Source organism: Pelophylax lessonae (assembly GCF_965119305.1).
Source record: "Pelophylax lessonae genome assembly, chromosome: 3".
Classification (NCBI taxonomy): Eukaryota; Metazoa; Chordata; class Amphibia; order Anura; family Ranidae; genus Pelophylax; species Pelophylax lessonae.
The window spans coordinates 607272239-607299695 of record NC_138770.1 but is presented as its reverse complement, the minus strand read 5'-3'; the positions used below and the strand labels follow the sequence as shown (position 1 = coordinate 607299695).

Genomic DNA, 27457 nt, shown 5'->3' with positions numbered 1-27457 from the left:
CACCAAACCAAGAGAACGTAAAACTAAAAACTAGTAGGGAAATTAAAAAAATAAATAAAAATAAAACAACTTTATATGGTTGTAAAGATAACTCATTCTATGTTCCCCATGTGTGGCCTGGACTGTTCAGCCTGTTTATATCCTCTGGGGGGGGGGGGGGGGGAATTATACATACATACATACATACATACATATATACACACACAGGAACACGCAAAATTAGCCACAATTTAAGCTGTGGACACTACTTTGCTCAACAAAATGCAAGCCTATTAAGTAATATTGAACACTATTGATAATATCAATAAATGTTGTATTACATGTGGTTCATATTTACGCAGTCACTATGAGATGAGATTCGTTTTCTGTATTCTGAAAAAAAAAAAAAAAATAGCTGATCCTAGTGTTATCTCCCCCTTTTGTCCATGTCCCCAATGCAGTTAAGAATTTTTGCAAATCATTGTTGGCAGCTCTGCACATGCTCAGTTTTCAGTGGTTTTCATACTGAGCATTTCCTCCCTGTCACATCTGAGCAGCCCATGTGACTATACAGTCACACATGTGGGCGTATAAGCAGTGGTAAATGACAGCCCACTCCTTACCTCCTGCATGCCCACTAACCAGCTAAACACAATTGTGGTGGGATATTACATGTATATTGATAGAGGCTTCACCTTCCTCTTATTCTAAGATACAGCCTGTGACTGGCAGAAATCCACCCACATGTTATTGATTAAAAAAAAAAAAAAAAAAAAAAAGAAGAAGGAGCACACAGGGACCCCATCATTCTTCCTTGTTTCATGGCTATCCCAGGAGAAAGGGTGTCCTTATATCTATTACAATAGGGATGTCCCAAAGCATTAATACAAGGGAAGGGCAACAAGCCAATAGGCCCCAAATGAACCAAACCAGAACATCACACTGCTGCCTTGCAGTACCCGCCAACCAAAATTCACGTCCGCAGATGCCCAAACATTCATGTAGTAAAACTTCATTAGATATGAATTGAAAACAAAGTAGCAGCCTTACAAATTTTAGTTCCCAAAGCCTGATGTTGAATAGCCCCAGAAAGCTGAACACCAGAATTTTGCCTTTCAGATTGCAAGCTTCAGAAATAAGCAGACGGGTCCAATAAGAAAATGGTTCAAAGTGGCTGGAACCTTCTGTGTATCTTCAGGAAGCACAAAGTGTGAATTGAAATGACGCATTGCAGCAGTCGCCTTCAAACAACCCTTAACTGCATGAACCACATCCAATGAAGCAGCCCTGTTCCCTGACATCTGAGGCTTAGGACAGTAAGAAGGCAACACAATATCCTGGTTAGGATGGAAGAAACCACCTTCAAGCAGAACGTTACCCACAACAACCTGATAAAAATATTGTTCCTTAGCAAGGAACATTCATTCCACATTAATAAATTATGCAACCAAAATTACAGTTGCAGATCAAACAGAAGTAGCTTCCTTGGTTGTAACGGATAGGAGGGTTTAAATCCTACTTTAAGCTCAGCCTCTACAAATTCCTAAAAATAAAAGCAGAGCCGGGTGAGAGTGTACTACTGGATTTTAAGCAGTGTAGGCATTTATCCAATGTTTTACATAGCTATAACTGCAAAAGGGGCCAGCCTGAAGCAATCTAGCAGGACTTAAAGTGGAACTTTAGTCAGAAAATGAAATTAAAAAAAAGGACAGTTGATCACAAGAAGATCCCGTCATGATAGATCACCTGGAACAGTTCCTTACATGCAAGAGCAGCAAATTCTGAAGCTCTGAAAGCCGAAGAGATGGCAAACAGGAAAAGAACTTTACATGTTCAGGACTACGGGATCTTCAAACTACGGCTCTCCAGCTGTTGTGGAACTACATGTCCCATGAGGCATTGTAAAACCCTGACATTCACAGACCTGACTAGGTATGATGGGAATTTTAGTTCCTGAACAACTGGAGGACTATAGTTTGAAGACCCCTGGACTAAGGGAATGTCCCAGGTCGGTTCAAACTGATTTCTGTAACAAAAAAAATCCTAGCTGAGGTTTCAGAGTCCTGATCGTTGGAATATTGTGCATGACTCTGCTTCAAGTTCCTTGGTGCACGTCTTTGTAAAATAGGTCTCTGAAAGAAAACCGGCAAGGCCAAAAATATGACCCTTGATTGTACTACAGGCAAGTCGCTTTTAGTTCCAGATTGAAAAAACATCAGGATGTGGCTTACGACATTAGAAGGATGAAGTCCCTGAACCTCACACCAGGTGAAATTAGACTTCTAAGTCCAAATGGTAAATCTTCTGAAGTCACCTTCCTAGCCTTCAGCAGAGTAGGGATAATCAAATCAGATATCACTGTCCCTCAAGATCCTGGCTTCAACAGCCATGCCGTTAAAGCCAACAAATGTAAAGGATGGAAGATAGGACTTTGACAGGAAATCGGGTCGATCAGAAGGATCCATGGCTCACCAAGCAAAAAAAATTTTGATTTCCACATTGTACCACATAGTCTTGGGAAAGGCTGAGGCCATCAGAATTGCTGAAAATGCCTTCCACCAGAATTCTGCAAAGCAAACAAGGTGGAAGCTGCAACAAATGAAAGATCAGAAATTAGGGAGTACCAATTCCATGGCGTCACCAGAGTCATGCACCATGAATGCTCAGGAGTTCCTGGTCCTAAATACAAATTTATTGAGCTCTGCATTGTCTTGGATACCAGAAAAACTGGATTTTTGACTTACCTCAAAATCCTTTTCTCTGAAGTTCCCTGACAGACGCAGCTCCCTATTCTTCTTAAACATTGGGTTATGTTGCCCCCTACAGGAGTAGGACACCAGGCAGGAAAAAAAAAAAAAAACAAAAAAAAAAACTTTACCACGCCTATGGGGCAGCGTCAGAAGAAAAAAAAAAACCCAACACATATATAGAGGGGCAGGTGCTGCTTCTGTCAATGAACTTCAGCGAAAAGGATTTTACGGTTCATTGACAGATGCAGCTCCATATTCTTCTTAACCATTGGGACGTCCCCAAGCAGTATTTGCATGAGGGGTGGGAAAACAACGCAGAGAAAGAACATAATACCCCAAAGGCTTAACTTAACCAACCAGGAAAAACTGGAGCTCACCTAGAAACATACACCGTCAAAGAGAAAAAGTTGCTCTTTAAAACCGCAGCCTGCAAAACCTTGCGGCCAAAAGAAGCATCCGAGGATGCCAACACAGCTGCCTTGTAGAAATTAACGAACGTGTGCACAGACGACCAAGTTGCCACCTTGCAAACTTGGATTACTGACGCCTGATGGCAAAAGGCCCAAGAGGCACTCAGCAACCTAGCAGAATGCGCCTTCACAGGGAAAGTGGAACCAGACCCTTAAGCGGAGTTCCGGCCACAGAATCGTTTTTTTTTTTATCAATACCTCCCAAACTGTCACCCCCCCCCCCTTCATACATCAACTAATCCTGTTTTTTTACAGTGTAATAATCGATTGGCAATTATAAAATCTTACTTTATAAAATGTGTCCCGAGCGCCGCCATTTATCCGGGTTCCCCTGAAGCCGCTGTGTGTAAATGGATGCCCTGCTTTCTGGTTCGAGAGAGGGGCCGGTGAATGCGGCGCGAAATCTCGCGCATGTCCAGTACTATGCGATCGGCATAGTACAGGGATGCCCATCATCGCGTTATTTCCTGTTTGCAAATGACGCGATGAGAGGAGCGGCCGGCCGCCTACGTCACTGCCCATTGCATCCTGGGAGTGATGAGTAAGAGCTCCCAGGACGCATTGCGGGACAGGAAGTGACGGCACAGGCCGCGGCCACAGAGGGAGGAGGTGGAAGGAAAGGTGAGTATATTTTCTACAATAATAAGTAAAAAAAAAAAAAAAATCGTAAATACCCATTTGTTTTTCAGGTAACAAACAGCAAGCGGATGGCCCCAAAATCGATTAGATTGATTTTGTGGCCGGAACTCTGCTTTAACCACTTTAGGACCAGAAGGATTTGCCCCTTTAATGACCAGGCCACTTTTTCAACTTGGCACTGCGTTACTTTAACTGACAATTGCGCGGTCATGCAATGCTGTACCCAAACGAAATTGTTTTTCAACAAATAGAGCTTTCTTTTGGTGGTATTTGATCACCTGTGCGATTTTTATTTTTTGCATTATAAAAAACAAAAAAATAATATTTTTCACATTCTGCTATAGGATCCAAAAAAAAAAAAAAATGAAAATGTAACATTTTAGGCCAATTTCTTTTCTGCTACATATTTTTGGTAAAAAATATAGCAATAAGCATATTTTGATTGGTTTGCGCAAAAGGTATTGCATCTACTAACTACGGTAAATATTTATATAATTTTTATTGTTTTTTACTAGTAATGGTGGCGATCTGATTTTTTGCAGGACTGCGACATTGCGGCGGACAGATCGGACCCCTGACTGACATTTGACACTTTGGGGGGGCCAGTGACATTACTACAGTAATCAGTGCTAAAAATATGCACTGTTACTGTAATAACGACACTGGCAGGGAAGGGGGTTAACATTGTGGGGGATCAAGGGGTAAATGTGAGCCTAGGGGAGTGATTCTAACTGTGGGGGAGGGCGTGGCTTGTGAAATGACCATAGAGACCGGTGTTCCTATATAGAAGGATCACAGGGGCTCTATGATCATTCCAGGGAGAAGAATGGTCAGCTGTCTTTACAACAGCTAACAGTTCTATCATAGGTGCAAAAACAGCTCAAAATCAATGTTTGAGAACATAGTCACACTAGCAGCGCTGCGTGTATATGCGAATCAGTCCACAAATATAATGAGAAATATGCTGCTGCAACCTGCACACCCAAGCCAGTAGGAGTTCAATAGACAGAGCAGGTGAATGGATCCCAAAACATCTGTGCTCTATCAACAGTGAACCTCCACCGCACCTCTGTAATGCTCACTCCCCAGATATGGCTTAAAATGTGCTTTGATTGGATCGCTTCAATGTCTGTGTCTCCAGGAATAATCACTGTCCCGCTTCTCACCAAGCCAGGATTTTAAACTTGAATCAATTACTGATATTGCTTATATTTATAGCGCTGGGTGAGTGGGGATAGTAGTAATATATCTGCACCTACTGTACTCCTTTTGATTAACAGCTGACCGTTGTTCTCTCTTAGTGGGGGGGGGGGGGGGGGAACGATCGCGGGTCTCAAGCAGCAACCGGTGCCAACTGCCAGTTGCATCGGCTTCCCCACTGACGAGCGGGGGCACGCCGGCTGCAGTGCGCGCTCTCCCCCTAGCCCTCTGCGCACGACCGACGTATAGTTACAGCGCTTTTCACGCAGGAGCGGCTGCCTGCTGCCGTATAACTGTGGCGGGCGGTCGTAAAGCCCGCCACAGTTATATTACAGGTGTATTAAGGTACAGATGTATTAAGTGAATACACCTGTACCACCGTCTGCCTGACCCATCTGGATATGGTCGCAGCAGATGCAGCTAATCTCTTCCGAGGTCCTTCTGTAAGGACAAAAGGAGAGTCTAATTTCCTGAAAGACTCAGTAACCGCCAAGCAAACCCTAATTGCCCGAAGCACAGCCAAAGAATGCAAGGCAATTTCCTTGGGATGCTTGGCCTTAGGACAGAGTGAAGACAGCACAATGTCTTCATTCAATGGAAATCAGAAAACCACCTTAGAAAGAAATGACTGATTAGGTCAAAATACCACTTCATCTCTGTGGACAATCAGAGAAGGAGGGCAGGACAGCGCCAATTCAGACACTCTGCGGGCAGAGGTAATAGCCACCAAAAAGACTACCTTCTGTGACAGTGTAAGCAGAGGAATCTCCCTAAGTTTTCAAAGGGAGGTTTTTGAAGAAGAACAGACAGTACCAAGTTAAGATCCCACGGCGGTAATGGGGACCGTATCGGAGGGGCCACATGACGAACGCCCTGGATAAAAAAATATGAATCAAAGAATGCGTAGCTAAAAGGGCACTGAAAAAAAACACAGCCAAAGCCAACATCTGGCCTTTAATAGTACCCAAGGCCAACCGCTGCCCAACCCCTCTTTGGAGGAAAGTCAATATCCTAGCCACTAAAAAGGAGCGTGGATGCACCTTAAAATCGATTCACACCAGGAGATGTACGATTTCCACATACGATGATAAATCTTCCTGGAGGTAGATTTTCTAACCTTCAACAGTGTAGGAATCACTGAGTCAGAAAGACCCCAATTAAATACCTGGCTTTCAACAGCCACGCCGTTAAAGCTAGCGACTGTAAAGCAGGATGCAAGATCAGCCCTTGAGACAGATTTTTCCTGAGAGGAAGTCTCCAAGGAGCATTGGCGGCCAACCATTCCAGATCTGCGTACCAAGACCGGCAAGGCCAGTCTGGGGCCACCAGAATCCCTTTCACCTCTATTCTGCGCAGAAGCCTTGGGAGAAGTTTCAGGGGAGGAAAGGCATAGATCAGCCGATACAGTCCCCAAGGAGCCACCAGTGCGTCTGTGGCGTCGGCCAGAGGATCCCGAGACCTGGCTACAAACCTCTGTACCTTCTCACGAAGCTGAGAAACGAACAGGTCTACATCGGGTGTCCCCCACCGGACACACAACAGGTGAAACACCTCCGGGTGCAGGGACCATTCCCCCTGATCCAACACCCAACGACCCAGTAATCCGCCTGCCAGTTCCCCACTCTGTGCGCATGCATGGCAGAGAGGGCTGGAACAAAATTTCCTGCCCATATTAAGATCTCGGGCCACTTCCCGGGCCGCCAGGACACTTTTGGTGCCCCCTTGATAAAAGACGTAAACCACGGCCGTGGCCTTGTCTGATTGAACTTGAACTGGACAACCCTGCAGACGATTTGTTCAGTGACTCAAGCAAATATTTATCACTGAGTTCCAGAATATTGATCGAAGTCTGGACTCTTGCAGAGTCCAGGTCCCATGGACACACAGCCTTCAAAGTACTCCAGCCCCCCCCCCCCCCCCCCCACCCAGCCAGATAGGCTGGCATTCATGGATACCACAGTCCAATACAATGGAAGGAAGGACTTGCCCTAACGCAGAGCCAAGGAATGGAGCCACCACAGAGGAGCACTTCTTGCATTTTGACACAACCAAATCAGATGGATCCAAAATCTTTGGACATTGTTCCACTTGACAAGAATACCCCTTTGCAGAGGTCTTGTGTGGAACTGAGAAAATGGAACAGCCCTGAAGGTAGACCCCATCAGGCCTAAAGCTTGCATGCAAGTCCACAATGAGGACCGAGTGCTGGATTACTGCAACCAAATCTCCCTGTGCAACTTTGCAGCTTTTCCAAGGGAAGAAACGCCCTCACAGAGTCCAGAGTCAGTCCCAGATAAACCATTTTGGAGGCTGGGACAAGAGCAGATTTTCCGAAATTGATGGTCCAACCAAGCTCTTACAGAGTCCGTACAGTGATTGACAGATCACCCACCAGAACAGAGTGGGAGTCTGCTCTTAAGAGGAGATCGTCCAGGTACCCAGTACCGCAATCCCCCGCTGTCAATACCGTTGGTGAAGACCCTGGGGGATGAAGGCGAGACAAAAGGGTAACACAATTTGATAACGTTCCTCTTCTACAGCAAAGCGAAGAAAACGCTGGACTCCAGCATAAATAGGGATGTGCAGATATGCGTCTGATATCGATAGAGGCCAAAAAGTCCCCTTGGTGTAGAAACGCCACTACCGTGCGAATGGACTCCATTCGCAAACCTCTGTACCCATACAAAGCAATTTAGAGCCTTGAGGTCCAGAATTGGAACGCACTTTCCTTTCTTTCCAGGGAACAGTAAACAGGTTTGAATAAAACCCTTGAAAGCGTTCCCGAGAGGGAACCGGCACAATCACCATTTGCGACAGCAGATCTTGTACCGCCTCTCGTAGACCCCTTAACCAATCTGAAGATAGGCGCAGATTGGGTGGAAATAATCTGTCCGACAGTCGGGACCTGAATTAGATCTTGTAACCCAATCGGAGCAGCTTGTGGGAACTGAAAAAGCAAGGGGGTTTTTTGGTGTCTCACGCCAAGGTAGTGGGACTTTATGGGCAAGTAATATTCAATCCAGAAAGAATAAATAAAAATAATAAAGATAAAAATTCAAATTTATTAACAATCTTGTAAAGACAAGGATAAATGGTATAAATAGTATTGTATCTCAAGGTGTGAGCATTAGTGTTGGGTATAGGCCCAATGTGATAAAGATAGAAGGGGGGATTCTAGGTGAATCCGTGACACATGTGGTAATTGTGACAGTTAATATGGATTCTTGTCTCTGTGCGTCCCGAATGAAATCAGGAACAATTTTTACAGAGTTTCATCCATAGTTTTCTGACGCGTTTCGGCTATATCAGCCTTTTTCAAAGGTTTCTGTCACCCAGCTGAAAAAGTATAATTAATAGTATTTAATATTTCCATTTGGAAATATACATATAATTATAGGTGTATCAAAGTACTAAGGAGTACATACTTGTTTTTTCAATCCTGTTTCTGCAAACCAAAGAATATCTCTCTGCATCCTCCAAGCCTGCAGCAAGGAGCCGTAAGGTACCACAGTCTGAAAGGATATATTGGATTATTTGTAATAAAAGTATATATAGTATAATCAGGGTAATTATTACCATTATTTTACACTCACCTACCAAAATTTAAGGGGTGTTCATATATGTGAATCTCTACTCAAAGTTCCAGTGGTGTCTTTGATAATTCTGAAATAATACGTATATATGTGTATGATTATAGGGTATCTCCCAAGTCAATGATTTATATATATGTGTCCGAATTCAAAACACTTACAATTGCAGAGTTTGAATGAGGACGAAGGGGAGGTGTCTCTTCCACTGTTTCACTCAAGGGATGAGCTATTGCCCCGTTCTGAAAGTACCATGGTTTGTGTCCACGAAGTGATTTAAACAACAATGGTTGTGGGTACAAAGTATTTTATTTTGTGACTTCAAGGAGTATAAGGTGAACACTTAATTTGGGGGAGACGGGAAGGAGGCTTTAAGATCTCTCCCCCCTCACCCGCCGGTCATGGCGGGTTACTTCCCAGATCTCGTCATCCCGTGTCGGCGGCCGAACTGTCAGGACCGGCCCGTACTGCGCGCGCATCACCCAGGCGCATGCGCAGTACGAAGCACTCGAGCCACTGACGGAAAAAGCCGATCAAGCGCGGCGCCTCGGGCGCATGCACGAGCGGCTTTATAAGGCCGGGGAGCCGGCGTCCCTCCTCACTTCCCTCTCGCTGAGGGAACAGGACGGACGTGGAGCTGCATGCTGCGAAGGACCCTGCCTTTCCTTCAAACCTCCCCCAAATGTAAGTGTTCACCTTATACTCCTTGAAGTCACAAAATAAAATACTTTGTACCCACAACCATTGTTGTTTAAGTCACTTCATGGACACAAACCATGGTACTTTCAGAACGGGGCAATAGCTCATCCCTTGAGTGAAACAGTGGAAGAGACACCTCCCCTTCGTCCTCATTCAAACTCTGCAATTGTAAGTGTTTTGAATTCGGACACATATATATAAATCATTGACTTGGGAGATACCCTATAATTATACACATATATACGTATTATTTCAGAATTATCCAAGACACCACTGGAACTTTGAGTAGAGATTCACATATATGAACACCCCTTAAATTTTGGTAGGCGAGTGTAAAATAATGGTAATAATTACCCTGATTATACTATATATACTTTTATTACAAATAATCCAATATATCCTTTCAGACTGTGGTACCTTACGGCTCCTTGCTGCAGGCTTGGAGGATGCAGAGAGATATTCTTTGGTTTGCAGAAACAGGATTGAAAAAACAAGTATGTACTCCTTAGTACTTTGATACACCTATAATTATATGTATATTTCCAAATGGAAATATTAAATACTATTAATTATACTTTTTCAGCTGGGTGACAGAAACCTTTTTAAAAAGGCTGATATAGCCGAAACGCGTCAGAAAACTATGGATGAAACTCTGTAAAAATTGTTCCTGATTTCATTCGGGACGCACAGAGACAAGAATCCATATTAACTGTCACAATTACCACATGTGTCACGGATTCACCTAGAATCCCCCCTTCTATCTTTATCACATTGGGCCTATACCCAACACTAATGCTCAAACCTTGAGATACAATACTATTTATACCATTTATCCTTGTCTTTACAAGATTGTTAATAAATTTGAATTTTTATCTTATATTTATTATTTTTATTTATTCTTTCTGGATTGAATATTACTTGCCCATAAAGTCCCACTACCTTGGCGTGAGACACCAAAAAACCCCCTTGCTTTTTCAGATATAGGGACGGAGGCAAAAAACTTACTTTATACCACCTCAAAGATCAAAAACCCCCACCCGCTTGTGGGAACTGAATCAAGGAGATCCCTGGTTCCGGAGAGAAAACAAAGACGTCCCCCTACCCCAGATACAGGTGAGGGCATCCCTTCATGTAGACAAAGATTTGTCCACCGATCTGGAGGGGCCTGTTCTCGGTTTACCCGATCACGACTACTTGGAACCCCCAGAAAACCTAAATGGCTTTGGTCCTTTTTCCTGTGTGCCAAAGGCACGAAGGGGCCACCTGTGTGCTGAAAAATAAGGCCCCCTTCTATTACGCTGTGACTTGCCCTTAGCAGATAGAGGAAGAAGAGTACTCTAATACCTGTGAGTCCTTGATCAGTTCATCCAAAGACCCAAATAGGTGGACCCCCGTAAAGGGGAGATCTGGTAGAGCCTTTTTTAGAAGCCTGGTCCGCAGACCAGCTTTTTAGCCACACCATGCGTGGTTACCATTATTGGGTTTAGAACTCCACCACTGACTCGTGACAATTTTGTCACAGTAGGCGCGAAAAGGGAGTACCGCCCCCCATGTTAATATTTTCTGCACCAATACAATCAGTGCATCCACCAGCGCCCTTGCATGTGCAGTGAAAAAAGGAATCATCCTCACTGCAGAGCATCCGAAGTGCGTGGACGCAGACTCAGTAGAGTCGCTATATGCTAAGCTCACCCTGAGAACATAATGAGCAGGGGAGGTCACCGACCACAGTCCTGCAAGGAAACACCGGCTAAAGTTCCACAAAAAGACCCCTATTAGACCAAAGGGTCGCCCACCATAAAGGACATTGCCCCCTATCAAGGGAAGAGGGGGCCCGCCGTGATGCAAATGCGCAGGCAGAGTACCCCCACACAACAATGCCCCCATGGCGCCCCCCTTAGGTGGGGGGGGGGGGGGGAGGGCAGACGCCCATCCACTGCTCTATCACCCCAGTCAGCAGCTTGGACAGCCAGCCTCGAGTAGGTAGCAAAGCCGCGGCCCAAATTTAGGGCCCGATCCGGTCGAGATTCCACCGTCCGCTCTCTCAGCAGCCTGGTCGGTCTCCTAGGCAGCCTGGTCAGTCGCCCGGACAGCCTGGTCAGTCAGCCGCAAGCCACGGCCTCAATTTTTGGCACGACCCTGCCGCGTGAGGCATCCGTCAGTCTCGGTCAGGTAACCGAACAGCCATGAGTAGGCTGCAAAGCGGCGTACTAAATTTTCAGACGGTCACGTGAGGTGCAGATCGGCAGATGAAGAAACATCCACTCCCCCCAAGCCTATAACCACCACAGGGAGCCAGGAGGACATCCCTGCCCCAGTCACAACCTCCAGGGGGCTGGGAACTTACTCAAAAACCCCCATCTGCGATCCTGACAGCCCGGCCAGGAACAACTGCATCCACCCCCCCCCCCCCCCCCTTAATGGAGCAAGTGGCAAAGCCAGCTCCTACATAACCCCTTCCTCTAAAGGTCTTACTATTGTTGTATTAAGCTGAAGCACCCAGCCAGCTCTAGTACCTTCCTGCACACTATAGGTGGCTCAGCCTTTTTCATTTGCAAGGAGATCATCCAGTGGGGGTATGGGCATCCGCACTGCACCCTGGGCACCTACATCTTCCATGTCCCCATCCTGTCTCAGTGGGAGCCTCTCAGGAGATCAAATCTGTAGGAGTCGCAGGGAGATAACATGTCACTAGTAAACACAAAAACCGGGGTTCTAGGTTTACAAGTTGTAGTGCTGAGCAGAAAGCAAAGGACCTGAGCTAGAGGTGGTGGAACTGAGTTCCACCAAGTTCCAGCTGAAAAAGAAAAAAGAAAAAAAAGGTTAAGATTATATATATGGGGGGGTAGAAGGGGGGAGGAGAGAAAAAACAAAATGAGGGGGTAAGACACTGGGACCCAGAGCTACCATGTCCAGTTCTCAAATACAGAGAGACATCTGCCAGTAAGGCATCAGTCCCAGGAGCAGTAAACTCCCATTCCAATGGAACCAGATGTGTCTAAATTTCTCTTCAGTGCACTTAAGTAGAAGTCAGCAACCTTCTTCCACTTAAGAGCCTGGATTCTATGTACTGTATGTAAATGCATGGGAGGGCCCACATTCACCCAATAATAAAATATAATAATCCTAACATAGTAATAACCGTACAGATTTACTGCACCTTATGGTGCATCACTAATACTAAGCCAGTTCACCCTGAGGGGGCATGTGGCTGGAGATTTGGATTTTACTGCCCGTCCACATCGTGGCACCCAAGGTTAGCCCAAGGTTAGCTGGGGCCAGCCCTGACAGTCAGCATGGTCTGGAGATGGGTTTCCTGTCCCCAGGGAAGATGGGGTTCCCCCCCATTGCAGTGTCCTCTGTCCCCCTTCACATCACTCCCATAGTGTCCTCTGCCCCCATAGCAGTTTCCTGTGCCCCCCACAACAGTGTCCTGCCTCCTGCACCCACCCCCCCCCCTCCACTATAGTTTCCTCTGTAACCATTCGTGTCCTCTGCACCCCACCCACACTGTGTAGTTAGAACTCTCCTACCTTACACAGGTGTACAGCAGAGCAGAGATCGGCCAGTACCACAGGGCTGGATGGGGGCAGGAGCTGCTGAGATTAACTTTTTACATTAATATTACATAACAGGCTTCAGATTGGTTGCTAGGATCGCCCAGCGACCAATCACCTGTTTATTGTAAAAAGTTAAAGCCAGCATTTCCCATCCCAATCCAGCCCTCAGATACCAGCCGCTCTTCAATAAAGCGGAGAGCAGCAAAAATTTCCGCGGGTCAGCGCATGTTGAATTCACCACGGGCACTGACGGCTAGGACATTTAGCGGTGGTGGGCCGAGTGCGGCCCACAGGTTGCTGAACCCTGCCTTAAAGTGCCCTGCCTTAAAGTGTAAGTTAGCCAACAGAAAATCTAGTAGGTGATCTTACACTGGACCCCCCCCCCCACCCCCCCATCCAGGTGTACTGTAGTCCCACGATACTTACATTTTAAGTGCAGCCGTGAGGCTTTCAGCTGTAACATTTTGAACTGCTCATCATTTTCTGTCTCAGTCACAATGGTTCAAGGCAAATAAGGGATTAATACCTCTAACAGACAGCAATAAAACCCTGATAAAGAGGTTCTAACTCTTCCCCGCTCTAAATAAAAACATTTCACAAGATCTGCTATGGTCCTTTATTTTGGCAATGATCATATTAAATTGTATCATGCGCATTTGTTGTTATTCGTGGTGGGGGAAGAATCCACCTCATCTGGACACTGTCATTCTGATGTCTATCTTTTTAATCAAATTTATAAAGAATAACATTTCTCTATAATAAAACATTTGATTATGAGATCCTTTAAAAGTGGTTTTAAAAAGGCAGAAGTTTTTTTTATGTTTATGCATTAAGATAAAAAAGACTTCTGCATGCAGGAGCCCTCCTAATACTTACCTGAGCCCCATCTCAATCCAGCAATGTTGCATGAGAGACTCAGTTGTCTAGTACTCTCCCTCCTGATTGGCTAAGACAAACAGTGGGCGTCATTTTGTCCCACTGCTATCTAGATCAGCGAGCCGGGGGGGGGGGGGGGGATATACAAAACAGCAGCTCTGCTCGACTGTCCCCACAGCAAGCTGCTTGCTGTGGGGGCACTTGGCAGGAGGGAGGGGCCAGGAGTGCTGGCAAGGGAAGTAAGAAGTGGAGTGGGTTTGTGCAGAACCACTGCACAGAGCAGATAAGTATAACATGGTAATTTTTTAAACAAAAAACAACAAGACTTTTGTATTTTAAGAATGAACATTGAGATTCTTATTTAAAACACAATAAGCTTTATAAAAGCTGCAACAGGCAGACATACCCTGAGGAACCTACACCACATGAGAAACAATGATGTATTCCCAGCTGCTGTACTTCTTGCCAGTACTAAACCTGTGTGACTATTTTTAGCTCACATCATACAGTCTGCAGTGACTAGTATGGTCCCTGAACAAACACAGAAAGCCTTGTGTCACAAACCTGGCAACAGTCAGAAAAATCAGACAGTAGCATGCAGCTAGCTGCTCATTTTAGCTCAAAACAGAACACTCCCTTTACAAATGCCACCCTGTAAGCCCACAAAGCAGTCACCCTGCCACTGCTTTCAGTCATTTGTGTGCCAAACTAGAATTCACAATAAAAAAAAAAAATGTAATACGGAGGGCCCACTTAAACTGTTGCATTGAGGTGCATTTTTGGCTGCATTAGAATGTAAAATGGCCTAGCTCAACTCAAAACGCACCTAGATAAAAGGTGTAACCAAAGGCAATCAGCACAGTCAAATCACAATAAATCGGTTTATTATCCTGAATACAAATATTAGTGTTGCAGCTAAACAACGTTGAGTGTTTTAACTCCACCCCTGTATCAATATATTGTGAATCAAGATGTAGCGCAACGTCTTCAGTGTCAACAAATAAGTCCACACAATATTATCCATAAATAGTGCTCCAGCCACCAACGTACTCTATATAGGCAATGGTCTTGCTGTTCATCACATATCGCCTGTGCTCCACATGTCGCAATGTGGATCCTACGGAGGAAGCCTGAACGTAGGTGTAATGCATGTAGGGGCGGAGCTACATCGATGGCCATCTTCAGGTCAGGCGAGTCTATGATGAGAGGTGGAGGTTGCCATATGTAGTTTAAAAAAAAAAAAAAAAAAAAAAAGCAATGCGATCATAGCACTTTAGGTGCGCTTTTATGGGAGTGTTATTTTATCTTTTGGTCTCGTTAACATTTTTTAAAAGGAAAGCACTAATGGTCCCTTTTCTGTTTTACATGAAAAATAATGCTAATGCAGTACAAGTTGTAGATGTGTGGAAGTGGCCCAGGAACGTCTGAGCCCAGGAGAGGGCATTTGACCTTAACCACTTTAAGACCACAATATTTACAGCTGAAACGGTTTGAGAAGCGGCGGGAGGAGACGTCTAACACCCCCCCCCCCCCCTTTGCCAGTGTTTCTCAGGCTTACCGATTCCGCCGCCGGCTCGCCAGAGAAACGATCCGACAGTGCGACCAGCTGGTCCCAGAGGCGATCAAAGAGTAGATGGTCTTTTATCACCTCTATGGCCCTGGATGACCGGAGTGATGTCATGAGATCACTTCGGTCCAGGTTGGAACAATTTTTTTTTTTTTTTTTTTAAGCAAATAACGGAATTTTTGTAAAAAATCTTACCGTAAAATTCCTCTCTCTGAGTCCTCCGACAGTCGCCGGCACTTCATAATCTTCACTAACGGACCTTTGCTCCGTAGGAGTAGCTAGGCAACAAGATTTGTTAATATAAAAGCTTTTAGCATATCACACCGCTAGGGGGCGGTCCCCTCAGTCAATACCTCCCTGCTTCCTGCATTCTCAACTCAGTTTCAGTAGCATAGCAGTAGAGTACATAAACCCCAAAAGAGGGGCGGGGGCGGCGACTGTCGGAGGACTCAGAGAAAGGAATTTTACGGTAAGATTTTACAAAAATTCAGTTTTCTCTTACGTCCTCCGACAGTCGCCGCCACTTCATAATCTTCACTAATGGGGACGTCCCAGAGCAGTGTAGACATGAGGGGTGGGAAAAACGCAGCCGCGCCTAAAGCAACGCAGTACCCACATCAGAGAAAGGAACCTTACCAAAGTAAGAGAACCAACTGGGCCACAGGAAAAAACGTGCTCAACAGGAGCAACAACCCAGGAAAGAACCTAGGGGTAAAAACACCCCAACAGCCAAAGACCCAAACAAGGGACCCTAAGGCACTGCCGCACTAAGAACTTTACGGCCAAAGGGAGCATCTGCCGATGCCTGAACATCCACTTTGTAAAATTTTGAGAAGGTGTGAACGGACGACCAAGTCGCCGCCTTACACACCTGGGCCACAGAAGCCTGATGACGATAGGCCCAAGACGTACTCAGAGACCTGGAAGAGTGCGCCTTCACAGGGAAAGGAGGAACCTTCCCCTTCAAAGCATAGGCTTGCACAATGGTCTGTCTGATCCACTTGGCGATGGTCGCAGCCGACGCTGCCATGCCCTTCCGAGGACCCTCTGGAAGGACAAATAGAGAATCCGTCTTGCGAAAGGATTTCGCCGATGACAGGTAAACCCTGATCGCCCGAACATCCAAGGAATGCAAAGCCACCTCCTTTGGATGCTTAGGCTTCGCGCAAAGCAAAGGCAAGACAATATCCTCATTGAGGTGAAATTCCGAGATCCTCTTCGGAAGAAAAGAAGGGTTAGGTCGTAAGACCACCTTATCCAAGTGAATCACCAAGTAGGGAGAGCTGCAGGACAAGGCAGCCAGCTCCGACACCCTGCGAGCCGAAGTGATCGCTACCAAAAAAGGCAACCTTCTTGGACAACAGAGACAACGAGATCTCCCTGATCTTTTCAAAGGGAACATGCTGTAACACGGACAGAACAAGGTTCAAGTCCCATGGAGGTAAAGGATCCCTCCGAGGAGGGGCCAAGTGCCGCACCCCTTGAACAAAGGTGCTAACCAAAGAATTAGACGCCACAGGGCGTTGAAAGAGAACGGTCAGCGCAGAAATCTGACCCTTAATCGTGGCCAATGCCAAACGCTGGTCCACGCCCGTTTTGAAGGAAGGCCAACACTCTCGATACCGAGTATGAGCGAGGGGAGTACCCCCTGGACTCACACCAGGCAAAATACGCCTTCCAAGTACGGTAGTAAATCTTCCCCGAAGAGGCCTTCCTAGCCTTGATCAAAGTGGGAATGACCTCAGGGGAGAGACCCCTATCCTTCAGGACCTGGCTTTCAACAGCCAGGCCGTTAAAGCAGGATGGAATATCGGTCCTTGAGACAGGAGATCTTCTCGAAGAGGTAGACGCCACGGAGCGTCGAACTCCAGATTCACGAGGTCTGCGTACCAAGACCGGCGAGGCCAGTCTGGCGCCACCAGAATCACCGTGTGCGGTTCCGAGGCCAACCTGCGAAGGAGCCTGGACAGCAGCTGAATTGGTGGAAAGGCATACATCAGACGATACTGATGCCAGGGCGCCACTAACGCATCCGAGGCGTCTGCCCGAGGATCGCGCGTCCTTGCTACGAACCTTTCCACCTTGTTGTTTAGACGAGACGCGAACAGGTCCACATCTGGGGAACCCCACTTTGCGCACAACATCTGAAAGACATCCGGGTGAAGGGACCATTCTCCCTGGTCCAGGGCCTGGCGACTCAGATAATCCGACTGCCAGTTCTCCACTCCAGGAATGTGAACTGCCGTTATCGCCAGGACGTGCGTCTCGGCCCAAGACAGAATGTCAGCTACTCCCCGAGCCGCTCGGGCACTCCTGGTGCCCCCTTGGTGGTTGATGTAGGCCACCGCTGTGGCATTGTCCGTCTGCACCCGAACCGGACGGCCCTGAAGCCTGTCCGTCCAACGCAGAAGGCAGAGATTTATTGCTCGCAATTCCAGAATGTTGATCGGAAGGGAGGATTCCTCCCCCGACCAAGTTCCCTGGGCGGACAGAACGCCCAGAACACCACCCCAGCCCGACAGGCTGGCATCCGTGGTGATCACCGTCCATGACAAAGGACGAAAGGACTTGCCCCCCGACACCGCCGGGGACTGGAGCCACCACAAAAGACCCCTTCGGGTGAGGCGGCTCAACGAAATCCGCAGATCCAGAGATTGCGGACGCCCGTCCCACTTGGACAGGATCTCCGCCTGAAGATCCCGTGTGTGAAACTGGGCGAAGGGAATCGCCTCGAAAGCCGAGACCATCAATCCCAGACACCTCATACACGTCCGGATAGACTAGCACCGAGTGTCCCTGAGGGACCTGACTTCATCCTGAAGTGTCCGGAGCTTGTCTTCCGGCAGGAAGACCTTTGCTTGAACAGAGTCCAGGATCATCCCCAGGTAGGGAAGACGAACCGACGGACACAGCGTCGACTTTGGAAGATTGATCGTCCAACCGAACTCCTGCAGAGTGTGCATCGTGATGGACAGGTCGTTCACCAGGCCCTGACTGGTTGCAGACCGAATCAAGATATCGTCTAGATACCCCAAGACAGAGATGCCCCGGGCTCTCAACAAAGCAAGAACCGGCGCAAGCACCTTGGTGAAAACCCGCGGAGCCGAAGCGAGACCAAAGGGTAACGCCACGAATTGGTAATGATCCTCCGCAATGGCGAATTGAAGGTACCTCTGGTGACCCTCGAAAATGGGGATGTGTAGGTACGCATCCTTCAGATCGATGAGGCCATGAATTCCCCCGGAACCAGGGCAGCCACCACTGAGCGCAGGGATTCCATGCGGAACTTGCGAACCCGCACAAAGCGGTTCAGAGCTTTCAAGTCCAGAATCGGACGCACTTTGCCCTCCTTTCTGGGCACAGTGAACAGATTGGAGTAGAACCCCCGAAATCTGTCCCGATGAGGCACCGGAACCACCACTCCCTGGGCCGGCAGATCCCGCACCGCCAGGTGCAGATCCTGCAAACGCTCCGGAGACAGCTGAAGATTTGAGGGAAAAAATCTGCTCGCCGGCCGAGAGAGAAACTCGATCTTGTATCCAGATCGAACGATTTCCTGAACCCACCTGTCCCGAGTGCGGGCCAGCCAGGGTTGAAGAAAACTGCGCAAACGTCCCCCCACCCCAGAACCGGGTGAGGGCGCCGCTTCAGGCCGAATTGGCATGGGCAGCGGACCCGGACTGGCCGGACTTCTGCTTACCTGCCCACGGCTTCTTCTGGGAGCCTTGGCCCTTGAAGGGCTTGCCCTTGTATTGCGACCGAAAGGCACGAAAGGACCCCTGAGAGGGCCTAAACGAGGTATTCTTCTTACCGCGAACAAACTTATTCTTGTGAGATTGGGGTAAGAGAGAACTCTTACCCCCGGAGATACCCTTTATCAGCGTATCCAAAGACTCGCCAAAAAGGCGAGATCCCGCATAGGGCAAATTAGCTAAAGTCTTGCGAGATGATTGGTCAACCGACCAGCATTTCAGCCAGATCAGGCGACGGTGCAAAACCGCCACACTAGAGAGGCGTGCAGCCAAAGGGACTAAATCCAAGTCCGCATCACACAAATACATGACACCCTGATGAATTTGATCCACCATAGCCAATGTTGTCGGCGGAGCAGAGTCAGCCACCAGGGTGCGCCTGAGCACCTGCGTCCAATCCGCAATAGCCTGGGCTGCCAAAATGGAAGCAAAAATAGGCTTCAGCATAGAACCGGCAACCGTATAAGCATGACGGGCAAGAGACTCCAATCTCCTGTCCGTAGGGTCCCGGAACACCGGGGTATCCTCAGCAGGAATCGCAGTAGATTTATTCAAAATCGCCACCGCATGATCCACCTGAGGCGGCACACACCAACGCTCATCAGTGGTGGGCGTAAATGGATAACGCAGCTTGAACTTACTTGGCACAGTAAATGGCTTCTTTAAATTGCGCCATTGCTTAACAGCGCGCTGAAATTCCGCAGGGCAGGGAAAAACCTGCGCTGTTTTGCGCTGCCTTTGTGTCCCATAAGAGGACAGCAAAGCAGGAGGACATGGTTCATCCTGCAAATGCATTGTTTCCTTGATAGAAGCAACCAACTCATCCATGAGTGCAAGCTCTTCAGGCGAGCCAGGGGGAGAATTAACCCCTTCTACCTCAGCCTCCCCCTCAGACCCCCCAAGGTCCAGAGATGAACGAGACCCTGAGAAGGGCACTCCAGCCATAGCAGCCCCATCGCCCTCTGAATCAGAGGAAATAGACAATCTGGGCCGTTTTGCGGATCGGTCAGCCATTAACATCTGCACCTGAGAAGCCAAGTTCGCCACAATAGCAGCCAGATCAGCCCCCTCGGGGGATGCAGCAGCCCCTTGGCCCCCCACCAAGGTGGGAGGAAACTTGCAATCCTGAGAATCCATGCCCCAGCAACAATTGGAAAAAGGAGTACTGTCCCCTTAAGACAGCGGCGAGCGTAGCCCACCGCACACTACTGCATAGATCGACCCCCACAGGGATAAGAACACTGAGCAGGGAAATACAGGACAAGGAGAAGTAAAAACCTGGAGAGGCCACACAGGCTGCTGCCACCGATCGCTGTCCCAGAGCAAAAGGAAGTGATGTAATGACTGACCGCCCTATAAAGCCTATGCAGGCTACACAAACATGGCCGCTCGGCTGAGGCAATTTTTGGGCAATTACAAAATGGCGCCGACATGTGGCGCCGACATGTGGTTGTACATCGATCGCCATCAAAATGGCGGCGTTTGGCGCCAAAACACCGCGCCCTACTCACTTAGGGCCGGACACCACAAGTTTGCCTCAAAAAAATGGCGGACCGCAATAGCGGCCGCCGCACAGCATGTCTAACCCCAGTCTGCCCACACAGCACACATAGCAGATCGGGAGAGCCCCCCCCCCCCCCCCCCCCGCAGCCCACAGAAAAGGAAGCTATTCCACACAGGAATCTGACAGGGAGCTCAGCACATATACAGACATGCAGGGTCACACAGTCACAGACTGACACCCAAACAGACAGGTCCCCACATAGAAATGTACTTACCAGTCCGGATGGCGTGGGGAGCCTTCTCTAGCGACCAAACCGCTGTACTGACAGGGAGTGTCGCAGCCAGGACGCAGTGGAACTGCGGTGCGAAACCGCAAATGGCGTCCAGTGAGGTAGCCACCTCACAGGCAGCATCCCTGCAGCGAACAGGGATGGGTCGTTCAATATGCCAGGGAAACCTGACTGAACGCTCGATGGCAGGCTGGGGAACCCCTGGCCCTGAGCCCTGGGAACCAGGGTGGCCAGTCCGAGACCCAGCTCCGCACGATCATCTTCATCCGAAGAAACTAAACTAAATGCTGAGAAAAATAACAGCTAGTAAAAGAAAGAGAAAAATCTCAAATAAAATCAAAAAAGAGAATAGAAAGCTGAGACTGAGAGCCCCAGCACAGTATCAGCCAAGCTACTCCTAAGCTAGGCATTAGAAACTGAGTTGAGAATGCAGGAAGCAGGGAGGTATTGACTGAGGGGACCGCCCCCTAGGGGTGTGATATGCTAAAAGCTTTTATATCAACAAATCTTGTTGCCTAGCTACTCCTACGGAGCAAAAGTCAATACCCCCGTTAGTGAAGATTATGAAGTGGCGGCGACTGTCGGAGGACGTAAGAGAAAGATTTGTTTTTTCCAATCTTTTGCTTTTAAAAGAGGTAAAGGAGAGATTTGGGGTCTTTTTGACAAAGAGGACCTGTCATTCTTATTTCTTTTACAAGGTATGTTTACATTCCTTGTAATAAGAATACAAGTACAGTAATGAAAAAAAAAAAAAAAAAGTAAAAGTAAATCTTCCCCGTCCTTCCATGCTCACGCGCAGAAGCGAATGCATATGCAAGTCATGCATGCATATGTAAACGGTATTTGCGCCACATGTGCGGTATCGCCGTGAATGTTAGAGCCAGAGCAACAATTCTTGTGCTGGATCTCCTCTAATTCGAAACAGGTAACCTGTAAAAAATTTTAAAACATCACCTATGGAGATTTTTAAGTACCGTAGTTTCTCGCCATTTCACAAACATATGCAATTTTAAAGTGCGACGTGTTAGGTATCTACTTACTCAGCGTAACATCTGACGTTTTACTAAAAAATTGGGTATATATTAATTTGCTTTTTTAATTAAAAAAAAAAAAAATTGCTTTGGCAGAACTACTGTGCAAAAACAAACAAAAAAAAAAAAAATGAATCACCATTTTTTCCCTAGGGTCTCAGAAAAAAAGTGTATAATGTTTGGGGGTTATAGGTAATTTTCTGATTTACAAGTTTAAAATACTGATTTAAACTTGTAAACAAAGTGTGCCAGAAAAAACCTGGTCTTCAAGTGGTTAAAGTGGACCTTCAGCCTCCTAAGGACATCTCGCCTCTCCACCCGTCTTCCCTTTCTCTGCAGGAATAGGGCTTGTTTTTTTTTTTTAACATCTCTTCTGTTTACGGTTTGTTTTTGTTTTAAATTAAGAGCCCATTCAGACTAGCGCAACACGACTTTGGGGGGCGACCTGTGAAGTCGCGTGCACCGCGACTTCGGCGCGACTTGCAGAGACTTCACATAATGGAAGTCTATGCAAGTCGCCTCCAGGTCGCCCCAAAGTAGTACAGGACCCTTTTTCTAAGTCGGAGCGACTTGTGTCGCTCCTATTAGAACGGGTCCTGTGCTAATCAATGGACCACGACCAAGCGCGACTTGTCACCTGACAAGTCGCGCTAACGTGAATGGGCTCTTAAAGTCTGCCCCGTCTCAGCATTCACATCCCTTGTTTTAGGTGAATGACTTGCACGCTGCTCGCTGCGCCTCCCGGGATATGTACGTCACATATTCCAGGAGGCATAGCCTTTTATTCAAGGAGAGAAGGGGGTGACGGGCCTATCAGCTTGTTCTCAAGAGGTCAAACCGCTGAACTCGGAAGAGCTGGCAAGCCTCTCGATAATGTCAGAAAGAAACGGCGGCGTGAGATGGAGCTGTTGCCGGGCATGAGAGGACCTCAGTGGGACCACGCTGGATCCACTGGATGAGTATCTGAAATGTACAGATACCACCTTCAGGTAAGCAAGGCCAAAAAGAAAAGGGGTCATATATGGAAGGGGAGCATTCATTTTTTCACGATGTGTGGAGCAGGGGGTGATGTGATGAAGAGGAAGACATTTGCCTGTATTGAGCACATTGGTGGCTGGAGCACTATTTATGGACTATTATTGTGTGGACCTTTTTATTGATACTAAGGATGTTGCGCTTCGTCCTAAATTTGTATGTGATAAAGTACTTTTTAAAATGTGTGTGTGTTTTTTTTTTTTTTTTAGTGTCTAAATCAGGGGTCTTCAAACTATGGCCCTCCAGTTGTTCAGGAACTACAATTCCCATTATGCCTAGTCATGTCTGTGAATGTCAGAGTTTTACAAGGCCTCATGGGATGTGTAGTTCCGCAACAACTGGAGGGCCGTAGTTTGAGGATCCCTGGTCTAAATGAATATCAGGACTATTAACCGGTTACAAATTTGATAAACTGTTCAGAAAGGTTACTTACCATGACTGAATGAGGAGTGTGCACTAAGGACTTGAGTTCATTAAGATCATTCTCCGCCTGCAAAAAACAAACCAAACAGCTTCAGGGGTGTTACCAAAGCTTTTCACCACAGCCAACAATTCCCTATATACAGCATCTCATATCAGTTAGGATCTGTGTACCCAACAACTGCTATGAAAGGTTAAACGGAGTGGCAGTAGCAGCATTACCTTGTCCCACTCCCCTTCCATGACATGGTTGCGGAATTTGGTAGCTGCAGAATGCTCTAAGCGACATCCTGATTCTTGCATGAGGAGGTCAACCGTCTGGCTGCAAGAGAGATACAGTGTCAGAAACCTTACCATGAGCTGCAGCAATATGGACTATAAGCATACACACAAACTAAATGGCCCTACAGGTGGCTCAATATGGAGAACTGTTTCCTTGCGATGAGGGCCCCATACAAATCACAACATACACAAGGCAGCTCGTAAAAAAAAAAAAAAAAAGTGTCTGCCATTTTGCACTGAATGGGCAAAGTGAAAGGTTCTCCATGTAAGTAGTAGTCACCCATATCACCCTTTCCACTTTGTCAGAGCCCTTGGTAGATACTGGGTCCTTCCAGGAATAAATGGACATTTCATCTCCTTCCAGGATGCAGTGCTTTGGCGTAAGCAAAGGAGGGGGAAACAAACCTAAAAATGTGAGCTTCACAGGGTTGGGGGGGGGGGGGGGGGGGTTTCTTGTTACTCTGCCCCAAACTGTACATTTTTGCTGCTTTTCTGGAGATATCCAAGAGGTCCAGATCATTAATCTAATCATCTAATAATGAAGTTTTTGCCAACATGACATGAAAAATGCAGAATTAGACACTGACTGGTGTACTCACTTTTGTGAGATGCTGTTTATACAGTGCGGATCTCACTTTTGGTTTTGCTTTATAAAGCTTCCAGTTACTCTCACAAAGCATACAGTATCTCACAAAAGTGAGTACACCCCTCACATTTTTGTAAAGATTTTATTATATCTTTTCATGTGACAACACTGAAGAAATTACACTTTGCTACAATGTAAAGTAGTCAGTGTATAGCTTGTATAACAGTGTAAATTTGCTGTCCCTTCATATCAACTCAACACACAGCCATTAATATCTAAACCACTGGCAACAAGAGTACACCCCTAAGTGAAAATGTACAAATTGGGCCCAATTAGTCATTTTTCCTACCCGATGTCATGCGACTCGTTAGTGTTACAGGGTCACAGGTGTGAATGGGGAGCAGGTGTGAAATTTGGCGTTATCGCTCTCACTGTGTCAAACTGGTCCCTAGAAGTTCAACTTGGCACCTGTGTGCAGCACGGTGTCCAAGCCCCTGAAACTGAGCTGCAGCACGGTGTCCAAGCCCATACAGCGGTTTAACAGGACAGGTTCCACTCTGAACAGGCCTCGCCATGGTCGACCAAAGGAGTGGAGCGCAAATGCTCAGCGTCATATCCAGGAGGTTGTCTTTGGGAAATAGACGTATGAGTGCTGCCAGCATTGCTGCAGAAGTTGAAGGGGGTAAGGGGAGGGGGGGGGGGGGGTCAGCCTGTCAGTGCTCAGACCATACGCCACACACTGCATCAAATTGGTCTGCATGGCTGTCGTCCCAGAAGGAAGTCTCGTCTCTTATAAAGATGATGCACAAGAAAGCCCACAAACCGTTTGCTGAAGACAAGCAGACTAAGGACATAGATTACTGAAACCTGTGGTCTGATCAGAGTAAGAAACTTATTTGGTTCAGATGGTGTCAAGCATGTGGCGGCAACCAGGTGAGGAGTACAAAGACGATCGTCTTGCCTACAGTTAAGCATGGTAGTGGGAGTGTCATGGTCTGGGGCTGCATGAGTGCTGCTGGCACTGGGGAGCTACAGTTCATTGAGGGAACCATGAATGCCAACATGTACTGTGAGATCCTGAAGCAGAGCATGATCCCCTTCCCTTCGGAGACTAGTCCGTAGGGCAGTATTCCAACATGATAAAGACCCCAAACACACCTCCAAGGCGACCACTGCCTTGCTAAAGAAACTGGGGGTAAAGGTGATGGACTGGCCAAGCTTGTCTCCAGACCAAAACCCTATTGAGCATCTGTGGGGCATCCTCAAATGGAAGGTGGAGCGCAAGGTTTCCAACATCCACCAGCTCTGTGATGTTGTCATGGAGGAGTGGAAGAGGACTCCAGTGGCAACCTGTGATGCTCTGGTGAACTAAATGCCAAAGAGGGTTAAGGCAGTGGTGGAAAATAAATGGTGGCCACATAAAATATTGACACTTTGGTCCCAATTTGGACATTTTCCCTTAGGAGTGTACTCACTTTTGATGCCAGCGGTTTAGACATGAATGGCTGTGTTGAGTTATTTTGAGGCGACAGCAAATTTACACTGTTAGAGCCGGTTCACATAGGTGCGACCCGACTTGCCGGGGCGACATGTGAAGTCGCGGTGCGCAGCTCACACCGCGATCTCGGAGCAGCATGCACGGACTTCATATCAATGAAGTCAATGCAGGTCGCCCCAAAGTAGCTCAGGACCCTTTTTCTAAGTCGGAGCGACTTGTGTTGCTCCTATTAGAACGGGTCCTGTGCTAATCTATGGAAGTCGCCCCAGTGTGAACTGGCTCTTATACAAGCTGTATACTCACTACTAAACATTGTAGCAAAGTGTCATTTCTTCAGTGTTGTACAATAAAATACTTTGTACAAAATTGTGAGGGGTGTACTCACTTTTGTGAGACGCTGTAGATAGGTTATACAACATATGCCAAAAAATGGACTAGTGGTTGCAAACCCTTCTAAAAACCCAGTCTCCGCTGATATACAAATCCTCCTACATAAGTTGCACGTGTTTATCTGCAGTCTCCTCTACAGTTGTTGAGAGTGCAGAATGTATAAAGTTTGTCTGAATGTTAAAAATAAATAAATAAATAAAAGAAGGGGGGGGGGGGAAGAGAGCTGAAATTACACTCTGCAAAGTGCAGTGAGGAGAGTTCTGAGAACCGATTCAAAGGAAGGGACATATCCTCCTTCCACACAGGAACAGAGCTGAGACTGGCAATCAGCTGGAGATCCCTCCCATCACCTTTTTTCTCTGGGTGTCAGGAAAAACTTGTCAGAAGTGATTCAGGTTGATAAGAGAAATGAAGCAACAGACAAAAAAAAAAAAAACTTGGTGCTCTGGATAGAGACAAGTACACACTATAGACAGATCTGCTTTGTTCATATTTCATGTGTTAGGTTTACAACCACTTTAAAGTTATTTACGTAAATACAACATAGACATTCTACAGTGTTGTATGGAGTACACAGACCCATTCACTAGCAGTTACAGTCACTATAAACACTACAAGGGCAACGGCATTTAAAAGGATATATTTCTGTTTAAATTTGTACTAAAATTATGAAAATTACACCTGTAAAGGCCGGATCAGCAAAGGACATTAAATGCTGCCTTAGAAAGTCCTGACACACACAATACAACTTGGTGTGTTTCCAACTATGCTGCTTTTTCCAACCTCCAGTAAATGAGTGCATACACAGAACTTCACAGAAAGTCCCTGATAACCTTCCTTGGAAATAAGTCCCATAATTCCAAGCGCTACCAAGCAAACACACCCCATCCAATCTTCTCTGGGTGCCCACACATGCAAGCATAGGCAGTCCCTCTCCCAGAAGCGATAAGGTGGCTGGAGAACTCAACAAAGCAATGGAGCAACCAACGAACATGAAAGGCCCAAGTTATTTGCATCTGCACGTTTAAGACGATGGTAAAGCTTTTAAAGAGGAAAGTTCTTAGGTAAGCTACATTTTTTGTTATTTGTTTATTAACAATACTTACCTTAAGGACGGCCATAGATGGATTGACTCTCTGCCACTTCACAATGAACCACGTGATCTTTGTGTTCTGCTGAACAGAACACAATAGCATTGCAGGAGGGATTCCACCATCAACACTGACTGCCAGAACACTTGGATAAGCGCTGTCTGCCATTGGCATACCAACATACACATAGGCAGAATGGCGGACATTTTTTTTTTTTTTTTAACTGGCAAACATCTGACACTCTGCCCTTGT

At 46.8% G+C, this 27457-nt stretch overlaps 1 protein-coding gene across 1 annotated transcript in view; it reads right to left on the bottom strand.

Moving 5' to 3' along the window:
• The window catches only part of WDR26 (WD repeat domain 26), a gene marked incomplete at its 5' end in the record, with an annotated part of 186808 nt that overhangs the window by 121374 nt on the left and 37977 nt on the right, over positions 1 to 27457 (bottom strand). Inside the window, 2 exons of the mRNA XM_082251362.1 lie at positions 23372 to 23428; positions 23581 to 23680. Of these exons, the coding sequence (XP_082107488.1) occupies positions 23372 to 23428; positions 23581 to 23680 (157 nt within the window). The remainder of the gene's footprint in view (positions 1 to 23371; positions 23429 to 23580; positions 23681 to 27457) is intronic.